Here is a 15,894-nt window from a genome sequence, read left to right on the forward strand (position 1 = left end):
CAACAACAACAACAACAACAACAACAGCAACAATCACAATGATGACAATAACAAAAAAGAAAATGTATCAACACTAACAACAATAACAATAACACACACAACAACAATAAAAGCACCAACAACAACAATAACACAAGCAACAACAACAATACCAACAATAAAAATAACAATAATAACAACAACAACAACAACAATAAGATGGGCTGCAACTAATGATTATTTTCATTGTTGATTAATCTGTCGAGAATTTTTCGATTCATTAATTAGTTGTTTGCTAAATAAATTGTTAGAAGTGGTGGAAAAATGTTGATCAGTGTTTCCCAAAGCCCAAATTGATGTACCCATGTCTTTTTTTTATTTAATAATTATTTTTTTTACAAGTTTACTGTCATAGAGCAAAGAACAGAAAATATTTGGATTTAAGGAGCTGAAGAAAATTACTGAAACTAATTAATCAATTATCAAAGTTAGGGTTAGTGATTGAATTAGTTGGTGATCAGTTCAGTACTTGACAGCTAATTGATGAACATTTTCAGTTCTAATAAGAGAACAGTAATAACTGAAATGTTTTTCCTGATTTTAAAGGGAGCTGGTCTCCATTTTCATATTTTCAGTCTAATTAGCATCAAATAAAAAATTTTTTTCCGGGAAACTTGTTTGAAAATGACCAAGATCAAGACCATACATGTTTTTGTGCTTAACAACTATCACTGTCAGACCTTTTCTATTTCTTTAGTCACCGCAAACATTTGTGCAGAAAACAATGTAATCAAAGTTCATCCTGGAACAACAAAGCGTGCCGTGCTTCTTTCATCCTATAATATGCCACAATGAAGACATAGTTTTCTGTTGACTGTACTGTGTGTGCCACCCTGCAGCTCATTGACTTTCATCGTGTGTCTTTTGCTTTGGGATGAGCTGAACCCACAGAGCCACTGACTCATCCTCTCTAGATGGAGAATGGCCTTTTCTGCAGCCTATCAGATGTCACTGAGCTTCTCTGTTGTGGTCGCAGCCATTCAGAGAGGATGAATCACATTAATAAAAGCCATCTTTGCGTTGCTCAACAGCTCGGCTGAGGTCGTCTGGTGGCATTTGAGTGCTAGAAAACCTGGAAAACACGGGGAGCTTCAAACGAAGTGGCTGATATTAATGCGATCTGTTCACACGTCGCAGTGCATTCCCTGTGTCAGCCACGCTTCTGCTTATTCTGTGTGTGTGAAAAAGAGAGAGAGAGCCAGGTGCTTTTGGTGTTTTGTCTGTTTTAAGAGGATCCTCAACTACAACATCTCATCTTATTTCTCATCCAGCTGACTGATCCTTCTCTTCAATGACAAATCTATGAATAGGAATAAACACACACGCATACACAGACAGAAGTAAGCAGAAGCTGGTGATGCAGCATTTTACCGCCTTCACAAATACCTCTTGAGCCATTACATCAGCTAATCTCATGAAATTGTAGTGACACTTTTATCTTTTGGAGTTGTAAACAATCCACCAAAGCCAGTGTGATTTGTAAACCACATTTGATGGCCATGTTTCAGCGTCTGAAGGACTGTTACAGACTTACTTGCTCTCTTTATTTGATATTTCCAGTCATAGAAGGTAGATTATTCTCACCGCCAGCACATAAAGGCGTGTCTGTGCCATCTCGACCTTGATATCAAATAACGGTTTACTTGTCTGAATGTATTGTGGTTAGAATTACATTTTGCTATTTGTATGTGCTTAGTTGACACCCAGAACAAATCAAAGAGGGCGTTCACATTTGGTCCGTCCTGAGTGATCCGATCAGAAGTGGACAGCTTCAAGCCCGTCAGTCCACACCTGAGTCTCATCATGCGTCTTCAGTGACCTCTTGTGATCATATCTCGCTTCCCCGCTCTATAGACACATATACGCTTACATCACTGGAACAAACGGATAAGTTTTTTTGCACAAAGAAAGTAAAATCTTCATGTATAACTTTTGCTGAATTAACAAGAAGCCCCAAATAGTTAAATTAGTGTTGTAGACAGCGTTTCACAATGTTTATACAGTTTCTCCTGACGCAACAACACTCAAAATTGATTTTTTCTGGTGACGTTCTCCACAGATGACAAAGAAGTAGCCTACATTAGTTATTGTTTACTGTATTTGTACCGTCATAAGTTATATTCTTTAACGTTCTTTGAGTGTATAACTGCTTTACCAAAGTGGAAAGTTTGAATCAGGATCATTTATGAATTGTTTCTTTTGGACATTGCGGGCTGTTTCATGCAACACGTTCAGTCAGTTTAAGCCGACTTTTTCTGTTTTCTCTGCTCAACATCACACTGATCCAATAGTTTTAAATGAGGTATGTCTCCCTCTGGTGGTCAAAACAGCACTCTGCATTTTCTTGCAGAGTGTTGGCTGAACCTGTACCTGTGTTTGTGCAAATATTGTCGTACGTTAGAGTTTCCATGGTGCTTAATAATTGTCTTATATCTGCATCTGACGTCTGATCTGCTGATTTTATGTCACTGTTATCAGACACAGAGAAGCAAACAAAGAGAGAGGGATGGCATAATGAAGTGCAATGAAAATATATTTTTTCTACTTTAGCGCCAACTGCCAGAAGCCCTGACCTTATGTGTAACTCATCACTCGGTTAGCTTCCCCTGTCACAGTTAACCAGATCATCCTACATTAAAGAAAATGAGAAGTGCAGCAATTATGGGAGAAAGGAAGAAAACTGGATCAAATTTAAAAGCCTTTTAGACATGGAGAAAAGCTCAGCTGCTGAGGAATTTAACTGAAGGGGCTTTGTCATCGCTATATAATGGCCAATATATCAGATCTGATGAAGGTCGACCGTACCCGAGCTCTCAAACATTAATTGTCCATATATCAGAATTTGTTTTGCATGCCAGCAGTGGAGGGAGAAACACATGCAGGTTGATGGGAGGCATGTTGTAGCTCATTAGATTGAAAGATAAACATTCCTTCTCGATTTCTTCAACATTTATCAGAAATGGAGACCAGACAAATGTTCATAACACAAAAATTACTGAAATACATTTTTTGAAGTGTGAACTAAAACCTACATGCATGCCTATTAGTTTCAAATCAAATCAATTTTATTTACATAGACCAAAATCACAATCACATTGCCTCAGTGGGCTTTATAATCTGTACAGTGAACGACGTGGCGCGTTTACAAAACAGAACAACAAAATTTTACTGAGTGTAAGATCCTTGAGCGTTTTAACACCTTCATCTTACACCTTTCATCTTGTGAATCCAAATTATGGCCATAGACAAAATCTATCTTTTATCTCACCCCTTAAAATGTTGTGTAACATGTCTCTTTAAATTCAGTTTAAAGTTTTGCCATCAACTCTGGATGCTTTTTATTATTTATCCACTTCAAAAAATAGATTGTTTTTACCCCTCATGTATGGAGAATGTTTTGTCTGACCGGTCGTATTGTTTGTCTCGTCTTTATGCTGTTTTATCGCTCTTTGTCCTCGTTGTGTGGAACAGCAGGACACCTGCTGGAAAACAGTCTTTACTCTGAGTCAGGCCCACAGCTGCTCATGTTTATCACTGCTCTGCTGTTTTTCCTGCTGAAAAAATAAATAGATGAAAAATAGAACGAGGCTTGCCGATAGAAAACGTTGTCAACTACCCACACCCACACACTCTCTCTCTCTCTCCCTCCACCCCTTTAACTCTTCACCCCGCATTAAGCCTGATACCATCATGTGTCCAGCTGCTAATGAACTGAAGCAGATCGGACCCTCAGTTACAGTGTAAAGAAGCCGCTCCGCTGTATGAGAGTGTTTTATATCATGCTGACTCGGCCTCTTTTTGGTGTTCCTCCCGCTGCCAGATATGCAAACATGTCTGCTCTCCTATTATCAGCTGGGTCATTGACACTCCGAACACACACACAAGCAGAACAGACACACTGTGGCATCCTCATTAGGATGGTTTTTAACACGTGGAAACACACCCGGAGGTCTTCTCAACAAAAATGTTCCTATATGAATGTTAGGATCAATGAGAGATATGAAGATTGTGTCGTGTTGATAAGGGTGTATCAGAGGTTGTTGATGTGGTGAACTTTCTTTGCAAACAGCTGCTTGTGTATACACGGAGCACCATGAGCTTTCATTTGGAGTCCCATACAGTAAGTCCAGTGTTACCTCTCTTTATGCCTCCACGTCGGCAAAGCCATGGCCGGAGGCATTATGTTCTTGGGTTGTCCGTCCAGACGTCCGTCCAATTCTTGTCAGTGCAGTGGACACCTCGAGGGAATGTCTTCAAATTAGAGACTTGGTGGTCAAAGGTTAACTGTGACATTTCAGGCCATTACTCAACAATTCACATGATAATAACAACATTTTACACAAATGTCTAATTGGATAAAATGATGAAATGATGATATTTTGTATCCCAAAGGTCAAAGGTCAAGAGGCCACTGTGACTTCATAATATTCTGCAAAAATTGTTCTGGCCATTATTTAATGCTGTAACTCAGGAACAGCAACTAGAATGGTGGGTGGCTCCAGTTAACTCTGTTTTTGTCTCCACCAGCTCCTGTGAGAAATATCTGGCTCTTTTTAAAAGCTCCGCTGTGACTTTGTTTGTCTGATGTTTGGTGCTGAGCAGGTACAGTGTACACTCAGTCAGTACATCATAGATTTTTAGCTGAAATCGACTGCCACTACTGAGATCAAGGTCGATAAGAGCGATGAGTGAACCAAAACATGAAAGTTGCAGGTTGTTAAATCAAAACAATGAGCTGAAAGACACTAAAACACTCTGTTGAGCTGAGGGAAACTGCAGTCGGGTGATAATTCAATAACTCATCTTAAAAAGGCTCATTTATGTTCCCATGGATATAACCGTCACTGCCCACATACCTTGAAGCAGTACAACCACTAGAGGGCGCCACTAGGAGTGTTGTCGGTCTTGCACGGACCTCGCCAGATTTTCAACTCGCATAACCTCTCCTCAAAAACGTCCACCATTTTTAGAACTTCTGTCTCTTGTCCTGTGGTCGTGTCTTGCTCGAACTATTGGCTACACTGCCCACCAGAACTACCAGTTTCTATAAGCTTTCAGAAAACTGGATAAAATGAATTAAGAGTATGGACTGAAGGCTCGTCTGTATCCGTATGTGTATTTGTGCCAATTCTGGCTCTCAAAAACAATTTTGTGCAGCCTTGAATGAGACATGAGTTGCATGCACTATATTTGAATCATTTCATTTCAGTACTTTCACTTGCCTACATGCTACACACTATTCGGCAACTGCATCAAACTGCGTCCCCCTAACAAGCGTCTGTCAGGCTGGTGATGACAGCTTGTAGGAAGCTTCTGGTTGCATGGCAACTAATGGTACCTCACGAGTACGCAGGAATTATGTTCTGTCATAATGCTGGTCCTGTGTTTCGGTGGAGGACTAGTTTATTTTGGAAGTAAGATGGAAAAGTCACCCTGGAAAAAGCTCTGTATGGTTGAGGAGAAATGGAGGTTTCAATAAAAATGGATCAGCTCTTCAGTCGTCGGGGGACAAATAAAGTTATCTGTCTTATCTTCATCTCATTTATATGCTGCCTCCCTATTGGCACCCAGTCATCAAAACTATGAGAACCTGATATAACACATCATCATTTGATCCATTATTACTGTAAAATATCGATTACAGCAGCTTTGAATAAACTATTCGGCACTATTTCAGAGTGCCATGCTTGAATATTTCTGCTTCATGAAGGTAGAAACTTTCTTTTCCTCCTCCTCTCTTTTTCCCTTTTCTCCTCTCCTTGTGTTATTTCTGTCCTCAGGCTTGCCCACAGGCCTGGCCGCTGGTCTCGGCCTCCGAGTGAGAGACCCTGCTTCAAGCTCTCTTTTTGCTGAAAAATTAAAATCGCGTGGACAGCCAGCAGCTCCTGCGTGGGTGTTCCTCTAATGCTGCAGACTTGTTTAGACAGCAGAATTCCTGATCAGCTTATTACCCATGCCTTTTTAAGTTTGCCTCGATGCACCTATCACGGGAGAACCGCCACGATATGCGATGACACGATTTCTATCACAAGAAGAAACCAGTGAGAGAGAAAAAACACAGACAAATGTGTTTACTACACAGACATTGGTTATGTGGTTTGACAGGTGGGATTCATTAACTCCACAATCTAATCTGGTAAACCTCCCCTGAAGCACGCGCCGTAATCCCTGTGGGACCCTTCATAACTCTGCCTGCTCTGCTTCCTACACCCAGCGGCTGTAATAATCTCTTACTGTACTCCACGAGCACATATTTCTCTCTCTGCTTGTCTTCTCTCTATTTCAGTCACACAGTCACATCTGCACTGCCACTCTTGTTTTTGCCATCCTTTACACATTCTCTCCCTGTTTTTCGTGACCCAGAGTGCTTTCTGTGTGGGAGCTGCATCGTCTTTTCTGCTGAAGTCTCAGATCTTGTCAGAACCATCACGTCCCTGTGAGATCATTGAAGACCTGTGATCAGGTTCAGTTCCTGGTACCTCTCCGTTTAATTCTGCCGGCTCGAGACGCCGTGCCTGTAGGCATGCCAGACCCCTCTCTGCTCCCCCTCGCAGTCGCCCTCTCCAGGGGGCTTTCGGTCAATCTTTCCACGTCGGTGCATATTGTACAGCACCCGACCGTCTAAGCCCTCATCACACTGGTAACCCCCCCCCCTCAGACTCCAGGCTCCAGGCCTTCACCCTGACTATTTCCTCAGAACCCATGACAGGCACATGATGTGAGAATGGCCATGGCTCAGGTATTAGCTGAGACAAAAACTGAAAAAAATACAGACAAAGGGATAAAGGCGAGCTGGTGAAGCATTTTCTATTGTGCTGAGGTTATAAGTTCATGTCTGGCAAAACACGTAGAGCCCGCTCATCTTATTTAAGTCATGTTCCAGGGAAGTCATACTTTAATAGTGGTGTCACTGGAGTTTCTATACAATAGCTTGAAAAATATTGATATTTGATACCGCGGGGAGAAATTGACATTGAAGTCATAACATTATTATTATGAGATAAATGTAACAAGAATATAACGTGACAACGAGGTACGACTTTTCTTGGCTTGTAGCAGAGAACAGGTCGTTCCATATCAAACTTTTACAGAAACATTATTTTTTCTCTCTCTTTAGATTAGGCCTTTAAAACTAATGTGTGCGAGTCATGTTGCTGTCAGAGTGCAGTGGCAGCAGTGTATCGATACTGCAGCAAATGAGTATTGAAACTGTTTCAAACAGAATCAATCAGGATCAATACGTATTGATATACATTAAACTGTTATGTGTAATACTATAGAATTTTATTTCAGGATATGCTGAATCGGTCAACCAATCATTTGTATGTTGCTAACCTCGCTGGATTCAACAGTTAAAGTAATTATTAGTAATTGTAGAAGTTTTCTGAATGAATGATTAGGGTTGAACAATTTTATTGGTTGCTGTCCAGTATTAGCCTATCACAGATAGATGTTTTTATTGTTCAGTAGGCACAGATGTGAAAACTTTTCTTTTTTTTTTTACATATAGTAATGCAGAAAATGATGCATAGGACAATTTTAAATTATAACATTGCCAGTGAAGTTTACTGTTTCAGTACACTGATGTCATTTTGGAGAATAAAGTTTATTATTAAATTGTAAAATATCCTGCCTCAGTTTCTTATCTTTGTCACAGTCTGTATGTACAGCATAGAATATTGGCCAGTATATCCATAAGGGAACTTTTTGCATGGCTGTGTTATAAGAAATATATTAAATGTATTAAAAAAAGGTAAAGTATTTCATTAAATATGATATGAGTTATTTTAATATATCTTGGTATCACTTCATGCTTCTGGGTGTCACGACTATAAATGTCACACTCAACATGAATTTTTCATTCCAGACCAATCTGATGAATACTGAAGACATACACAGGAGTAATGATGCACCGTTTCAGACACGGGGCATCTTTGACCAGTGACTTAAACAATAGATTTAAGAATATTGGTGAACATTGTCAGTGTCTATGCTTATTGGAGAATGATCACAAACATTTCTACAGGCAGGCAGATGGATTTGAAACTGGAACAACAGCGGAAAAGAGATCTTGAATTGGATCCAAACTGCCTTTCTTTATTTTTCTTTTTTTCTTTTGCAGGAGGCATTTTAGCTCTCCACAGTAGAAGAGGTGTGATGACATTAAAAACTATTCTATTTAGAAAAGTTTTTAATAGTCCTGCTGACTCACTTTAATGGTTCACTGATGGAAGTGAGCAAAAATGGACCAGGCTCTCCCTCCTATTAAAGCTAGAGGACTAGTTTCACAGTTTGGGAAATATGCAAATTCATTCTTGACTTGACCACTTTCACATCTGTGTGTCAGGTATAAAGTTGGGGCCATTTGATGATTAGCTTAGCTTTGCATAAAGTCTACTATCAGGGGGGAACAGCTATGTTATGTTTTGTTTGTTTATTCCATGAAAAAGAAAACCAGTTTTGCAGGAGCTTCTTAGTCTAAACTAAGCTAACTATCTCCTGTGCTCCAACATTTCCAAAATGTCAGACTTCACTTTACCTTTTTTAACAGATTTCATGGTGCTCAAAGGCAACTAGCTTTTATTTCTGTCCTTGAATGTATCTTCAGCACACCTGGACTCTTCTTCCTCTTCTGTGACTGTTGGAGGCCATAATCTCGCGTTATCTGTACACTTCCCCAAACAAGCGCTCCTGTAACACACATGTAGAAACACACTCGTAAGCAAAGCTGGATGCTGCTTACAGCTGCGGGTCCACTGCTGCGACAGACAAAAGAGCGACAGCGTGAGCTGCTTTCCTCTCCTGATGCAGCCTAAGCATTAGAATCTGTCTCGCAGAAATATTTCCAGGAGTGGAGCTAAGCAGAATTTGCTTGACATTTACTTTCATGGTGATAAAAAATTCATGAGTGGGAAAATCGTGTGCTGAAAATCATGTTTTTTAGGTTGAAAGTGAGCATCTCATCCTCGTAAAGCAGAGTCAGAGGCGGGCATGCTGCCAAGTACATGTGTGTTTTATGCTAATTGGATGGACATTATTATAATTGCTTATTCCGTGGAATTAATTTGTCAAGTATATGGAGATGAGAATCCTCTCCATCTCCCCCGTCTCTCTTAACCTTTCTTCTCCCTCATTTCACTCTCTTAACCGCCGCCTTTCTTCTGTCATGTTTCTCCTCCCATCTCTCTTCTCTGTTTCATCCACTTGCTCTTGTTCTCACTCCAAGAACTCCCATGACACCACGAGTCTTTCTCTCCTCTCCTCTCACTGACACCACTCAGGCTGGTTTGGGAGAAGTGGTTGTTTTATTAAAACACTATATATAGTTCTACTGGAGCTCTGTTCATGTTATATCACAGCAGCTTCCACACTGATGTGTTGTCACCACTTTCTTTTCCATTTGTCTCTGTCAGCTCCGCTTTTGATTAGAGAACAAATTGCTTCCCCGAAGCTCTATAAGGGCAATATACTGTATACGACTCTGTTCATACCACAACACAGTAGTCCCAGCCCAAACTGTTAACAGTGAATATTTATGCTTTCAGTTCTCTTCTTCTAGCTCTCGTGAGGTTGGGAGGGCAACTTTGAAGCAAGAAAGATGATCTGCAGTCCCTCTGTATTTTTTTGTGTTTCTTTATTTATTTCTCTCTCACTTTCTCTGTCCTGCTCTCCATCCCCAGACACCTTCGAGGTCTTAATGAGGCAGGCGGAGAATCACACCAACGTCGTCCTCCAGGAGTCGTACCGCAACATGGCTGATCAGGCCGAGGTTCCTGTGCGGGAACTCTTCACTGACATTGGTCTCTTCCTGCTGGGGTCTGAGCTCAACGTTGACGACCTAGTGCAGCGATTTTTCGATGCCCTCTTCCCACTCGTCTACAATCACCTCATCAACCCAGGCCTCAGCGACATATCGCCGGGCTACGCCGAGTGTGTGAGGTCGTCCAGCCGTGACGTGAGACCGTTTGGCGGGGCGCCCAGCATCCTGGCTGATCAGATCACTCGCTCTGGGGTGTCAGGGAAGCTTCTCCTTCAGGCGCTGCATCTCGGCATCGAGGTCATCAATACCACGGACCACTTACAGCTGAGCCGCGAGTGCAGACGGGCTCTGCTCAAGATGCACTACTGTCCTCACTGCCAGGTATGGATGCATGTCTCCGAAGTGACTTTATCGATCAGAATTAATGAAAGTGTTTTCCAGCATCACTGATTCCCAAAGTAATTCTCTTCTCACAGGGCTTAACCCAGTCCAAGCCCTGCATGGGTTACTGCCTCAACGTGATGCGGGGCTGCTTGGCGAGCATGGCAGAGATTGACACCCACTGGAGGGAGTTTGTTCGCTCGCTGGAGGGCCTGTCAGCACGGATGCACGGACCTCAGGATTTAGAACAAGTGCTGCTGGGAGTTCACACGCTGCTTCACGATGCTGTCGGACACGCTCAGAAAAATGGACCCCGCCTTTCGGCACAGGTCAGATCATCTGTAAAGAGAGATTTATCATTGAGGATGGTAGACCTGAAACTGTGCTGTGGCTCTGCGGGAGCTGAAAACCAGTAGCGCCAGTAAATCTGACAGCGTAAATGGAAGAAGAATAGACAGAGGATAAAGCTTTTCATGGAGGGATTTTTATTGTGAATTACACAGCTGTTCCAGCTGTTGGCTCCAAGTCAGATAGGTATGTGGTGTGGAGGCTGAAGATAAATTCCTTGAAATTGCTAATAACACACACAGGATAGTCAGACCAGAACAGGCCAGATATCTCCACAACGTCCATGTGTGGCAGCTCCAAGGAGGTCAGAATCTCTGTTCACACGTACACGGGCATTTCTGAAAACAAAGCTTTTTCTGTGTGTTTTGGCCTTTCGTACACACGTAAATGGCATTTTAGGATTTATGGAAGACTCTGTTTTCAGTGTTTACGTCTGGATGGGCAGGAACAGGAACAGGCTTTTGAAACGATGATGCAGACACCCACTTTCGCTTCTCAACAGAGGTGGCAAAAGTACAAACATTCTGTACTCAAGTAGAAGTGTAGATACTTGTCTAAAAAAAAGCGTCTGGTAAAAGTAGAAGTACTGATTCAACTTCTGTAAGAAGAAGTAAGAAGAAACTAACAAAGTACATGCTCTGAAATGTACTCAGAGTTTAAAAGTAAAAATTAGCTTCTTCGTAAACGCATCAGAAAGATAGTTGGTTCTTGAGTCTCATTCTCAGGATGTCAAATACCGTCATTTTTGGTTGGTAAAGCGTCATGAGCAGCAACAAAGTGAGAAAATAAGAATATACAGGCAGAAAACTGCAGGGTCTCTACAGATACGAGACACTAACACATCTTTTCTCCCCATTACAGTCTCCCTCTCTGTCTGTTTCTGTCTTGCTTCGTCTGCCGTTGGTGATATGCACTGATCAGTCTTGTGATGTTGGGAAGGCGGCATGCAATGACGCAAAATGAAAATGATCGATAATTACCCTCAAAAGAATTAAAACTAAAGTAACGAGCCTGTTTTGAAAATGTAAGGAGTTGAAAGTACAGATATTTGTGGTAAAATGTAGGGAGTGAAAGTTAATAAATACTCAACTAAAGTACAAAAAAAGTAATACTTAAGTAGTTTAATATATAGTCACATTTCCCTGCCTCATTTTTGTCCTGTTTTCAGGGAAAAATACCAGTTGCCTTGATACTAGCCCTGGTACCTGTAACATATTTAATAGAAACTGAAAGTATAAGAAGTAAAATAAAAAATAATTGATAGTATTCAACCACAGAGAAGACAATCTTTTGGTTTACACCGGCACGTACATGCCCAGTTTATGTGAATGGTCATGTTAGTGTCGACAGAGACTTTTCTGAAACAGTGCCAACACCCTTGTCTGGATGGAGTTTATTTATTTATTTATTCATTTGTTTTCAAACGTTTGCAAAAATACCTGTGCATGTGCCGACTTGGTCATACCTTTTTTTAACTGCCAGGCAGAGAAGGTGAAAGAAAGAGAAAGTCTCAACAGCCACTTTTAGACTAATTTCTTCAAACCAGGAAGTCTTTATCCATAAAACATAAAAGTAATCTATAAAAGTCCAACCATAAAACATTAACAAGGTCATTTTCTGTCCACATTTATCTTATATTTTATGAAATGAACTGCTTTAGGATGTCCCTGAACTCCACTGTCTGTCCTGGTCTGATAAGGACACCACAGCTCCATCTAGTGGTTGTGTAGTGTCACTGCTGCTTGACAGGCTGCTCATGCAGTGCATTCAGAATAAAGGAGATGACAGGCCTGTCTGCACTAATGGCCTTAGTATAAACATCCGTCACTCAGCATTCTAAAATAAGGCGTATTTGTCCTGCACCAGTACAGTTTAACAAGATTTAAAATGCATGTTTCCTTCAATGTTTAGACTTAAATCTGTGTCTGTCTCACTTGGTAATAGGTGCACAAACTGTGTGGCCCACCGAGCAGGAGGCCTGCGCAGTCAGTCAGCATCCAACACAGCAGCAGCAGCAGAGAATCCATCCCTCTGAAAGCTCCTGTCAAAGTGTCAGGGGACTCGCTGGCTGTCAGGAGGAGGTAAGTAAGACAAAGAAGGATCATATTTTTGATTTTGGTTTATTCAATTTGCAGTTTATATACAGAACACTTTGCTTCTGCTTTTCCAGGGACTTTCTGAACAGTCTACGTCTCTACCGTACGTACTACGGTGGCCTGGCGGATCAGCTGTGTGTGAGTGAGCTGGCCTCTGGTGACGGGCTGTCCTGCTGGAATGGAACCGACATGGTAAAAAGGTACGTTTTAAAGATGGCTGACAAATTCAATAAAACAAACCACAAGTGTCTCAGTAAGTTAAGGAGCCACCACCAGCCTCCAGAAAAACTCTGTTGGAGGGATGATCAGCATTCTGCAATAAGATCTCCCCTCATCATTTTCTTCCTTGTGTTGTTTATGAAAACATCTACATCTGTTTATTCAGGGTTTTCCTTTAATTTGTCTCTCATCTGTTTAGACAGACATGGTCTCGATGTTCTTCACTATAATTTTATGGTGCCACCGGTTCATGCAGACATACACACACCCAAACACTCAATGATGTAACTCCTTTAGCAGCTCCTTTATTACGAACAGAATTCAAACGTCACTTTCCAGACTGCATCTTTTGTACATCCTAGATTGAAAAGAAGAGATGATGTTTCCTTTGTTTTCGGTGCGCAGTTCATGAGGTTTAAACTTGAGCACACAAAAATCCGTCCTTTCACTTAAATCCTCCCTCCACTCAGAGCTGTGTTTTGCTTACCGTTACTTCACTTGTTTGACCTTCACTGTGCAGAATGATGTCTGCACAGAGTTTGATACCAGAAGGTTGTTTTCACTTTTATCTGCTGAAGGACAAAAGCTTCTCTGTGCTCACTTAAAAATCTGAGTTTAACCCATGTACCTGTATGTGTGAGCAGGATTTTGTGACAACTAGTGTGGAAGACAGTCATGCTCCAACATGCAACTGAGAACGGACTTTTCAGTGAAGTCTTTTGTATGTAAGTGTGGCTCCATCATTTTGCTAAAAAAGGACTCTTAAGCTGTAGAGTCCAAGCATCCATAAAAACTTCATAGTCCATGTTGTTCTCTTCAACCATTTACTGAAAAGTTTCTTCTTCAAATACAGTATAAAAAAGATGATAACAAAATACATACATACTCCACAAGTACAATACACACATTTAGAACAGTATACCAAGCATGTCAGAATCAGAATCAGAATCAGAAATACTTTATTGATCCCAGGGTGAAGTTGGTACATTACAGTAGCTCCTTCTAGAATAGGAATATCAATATCTTTTACCTTTTACTTTAAAGTCATGGAGATATGTAAAACCATCAAACGTGTTTATTTCTGTTTTATTTCTTTCATTTTCAACCGTAACTGTAATATTTAAAGATATATGTTTAAACATGGTGATCCGACCTATCTTACTTCTGCTGTGCTTATTTTATGTACTGTGTTGCTTCACTTGCGTCTTTAGCGACATCTCAGACTAACTGCTAGTTTGGGGTAAACTCAAAGTGTCATTTTCTTTAGTTTGTGGCCAAACAGTCTCCTGCCTAACATGAGTGAACGTGTTATTATTAGTGAGCTATGAAATCGTTAAAGATGCATTTTAGATTAATTAATTTTGATACACTTTTTTTATAACATCATGGAAAAGACAGTTAAATTGTATGTACGCTGTGTAAACGAACCTTATGATTGGTTCTATTGGTTTAGTAAGAAAGCTGCAATGAGACCACGGAGCTGCTTATCTCGAGCAAATCAAACAGAAATGATTTCTTATTATTTTTCTATCGTATAGGTGGCTCTAACATAATATGTCTTAAAACATTTCTGTACAGGATCTTTGATTTCTCTAAGGATATGGACTCTCTTTTTATTTCTCAGTTATTGCTATGAAACAAAGATTGATGTGGCAGAGATCTGGTTTCTGGCTCACTACATCCGGGTTCTTTGGCTCATGACCTGGCCCTTTAATTTCTTGAAAACCTCCCAGTATGTTTCTGGCAGACAGACAAGCTATTAAACTAGCTAACAGGGGTGAAAGATAACCTTGGCAGAGCACCTAGTAACATCCCCATAACACTTGCAACACAGCACAACTCTGAATCGAGTGCTGACAGATTAATGTAAAGGCTGCAACAGCACAAGTCTAGACGTTCAGAGAGGGAACATGGTGTACTGCCAGTGATCACTGCCATTAATTAATTATTTCTCTTATCAACAAAATCAGTTTAACAAACTAGGAAACGTTGTTAAAAAGCCCATTTCAGCTTTCAGAGAGGTTCAGCTCAGTCTACAGAAACAAGTTTTCTGTGGCAGTACAACCAGGCCAGAAGAAAAAACTCAACCGCTGTGATAATCTCACCAGTGCTCTCTATGTACATACACATATATCCCAAGTTAATTCCTTTCTAGCTGAGTGGATGAATTAACGAATATCCAGCAAAAATGCTTTCCAAATATCACATGAGTCCCAGATTAACGTCACGTCATTCTGTGCTTCTGCACTGTTGGATGTTATATAACAAGCAGCATAAATTCAGATAAAGTTAAATGATGAAATTGATGTGAAAATGTATCAACGAGAAGTGGATTCACTGTAAGAAGGAGGGCGGAGCGTCCCTCATGCTCATGATGGTCATTAACTCATAAGTCTTCAATGGCAACACCTTTTTACACATACAAAAAATGCTCATCACAATTTCCCAGAGCCTAAAGTGACATCTTCAAATTGCTTCTTTTGTCCAACCAACAGTCCAACACACAAAGACTCAATTTACTCTCACAAATGACATAGAAAGGCAGAAAATTGTTACAATTAAGGAGCTGGAACCAGCAAATGTTCGACATTTTTGCACCTCATGTATGGAGGCTGCAGTCAGCAGAGGCCTGGTTCGATTGCAGCCTGTGCCTCTTTGCTGCATGTCTTCCTCTCTCTGTCTCACCCTTTCCTGTCTCACTCTGTGAGCTGTCGTGTTCAAGTCAAGACTCTAAAAGCCAAAAAAAATTCTTTAAAAAGAAAAAATACTGAAATAATTAATCGATTATCAAAATAGTTGACAACCAATATCTCTGGATCAAGTAATTGATTAAAGGACTTATAGTTGCAGCTCTACAGAACAGTCTTATTCTGTTTTATCGTCACATTTTTAACTCACTGCTGTCTCTCTTTTTGCTTCTTCTCATGCACCAGTTTCCAAATAATTGATAAAACTTTATACTTACCATGATTAATACATGTAAATTTTAGAGTCCGACCGATAACTGGATTTTAGGGCTTAAACTGATGACAATATTGGGGAGTAAAATAT

The 15,894-nt window shown here is 40.6% G+C and overlaps 1 protein-coding gene across 1 annotated transcript in view; it reads left to right on the forward strand.

Moving 5' to 3' along the window:
* Positions 1–15,894, forward strand: part of gpc5a (glypican 5a) — a 143,191-nt gene that overhangs the window by 23,560 nt on the left and 103,737 nt on the right. The window contains exons 3-6 of the mRNA XM_073464923.1: positions 9,720–10,180; positions 10,276–10,509; positions 12,473–12,609; positions 12,699–12,824. Of these exons, the coding sequence (XP_073321024.1) occupies positions 9,720–10,180; positions 10,276–10,509; positions 12,473–12,609; positions 12,699–12,824 (958 nt within the window). The remainder of the gene's footprint in view (positions 1–9,719; positions 10,181–10,275; positions 10,510–12,472; positions 12,610–12,698; positions 12,825–15,894) is intronic.

Source organism: Pagrus major, chromosome 4 (assembly GCF_040436345.1).
Source record: "Pagrus major chromosome 4, Pma_NU_1.0".
Taxonomy (NCBI): Eukaryota; Metazoa; Chordata; class Actinopteri; order Spariformes; family Sparidae; genus Pagrus; species Pagrus major.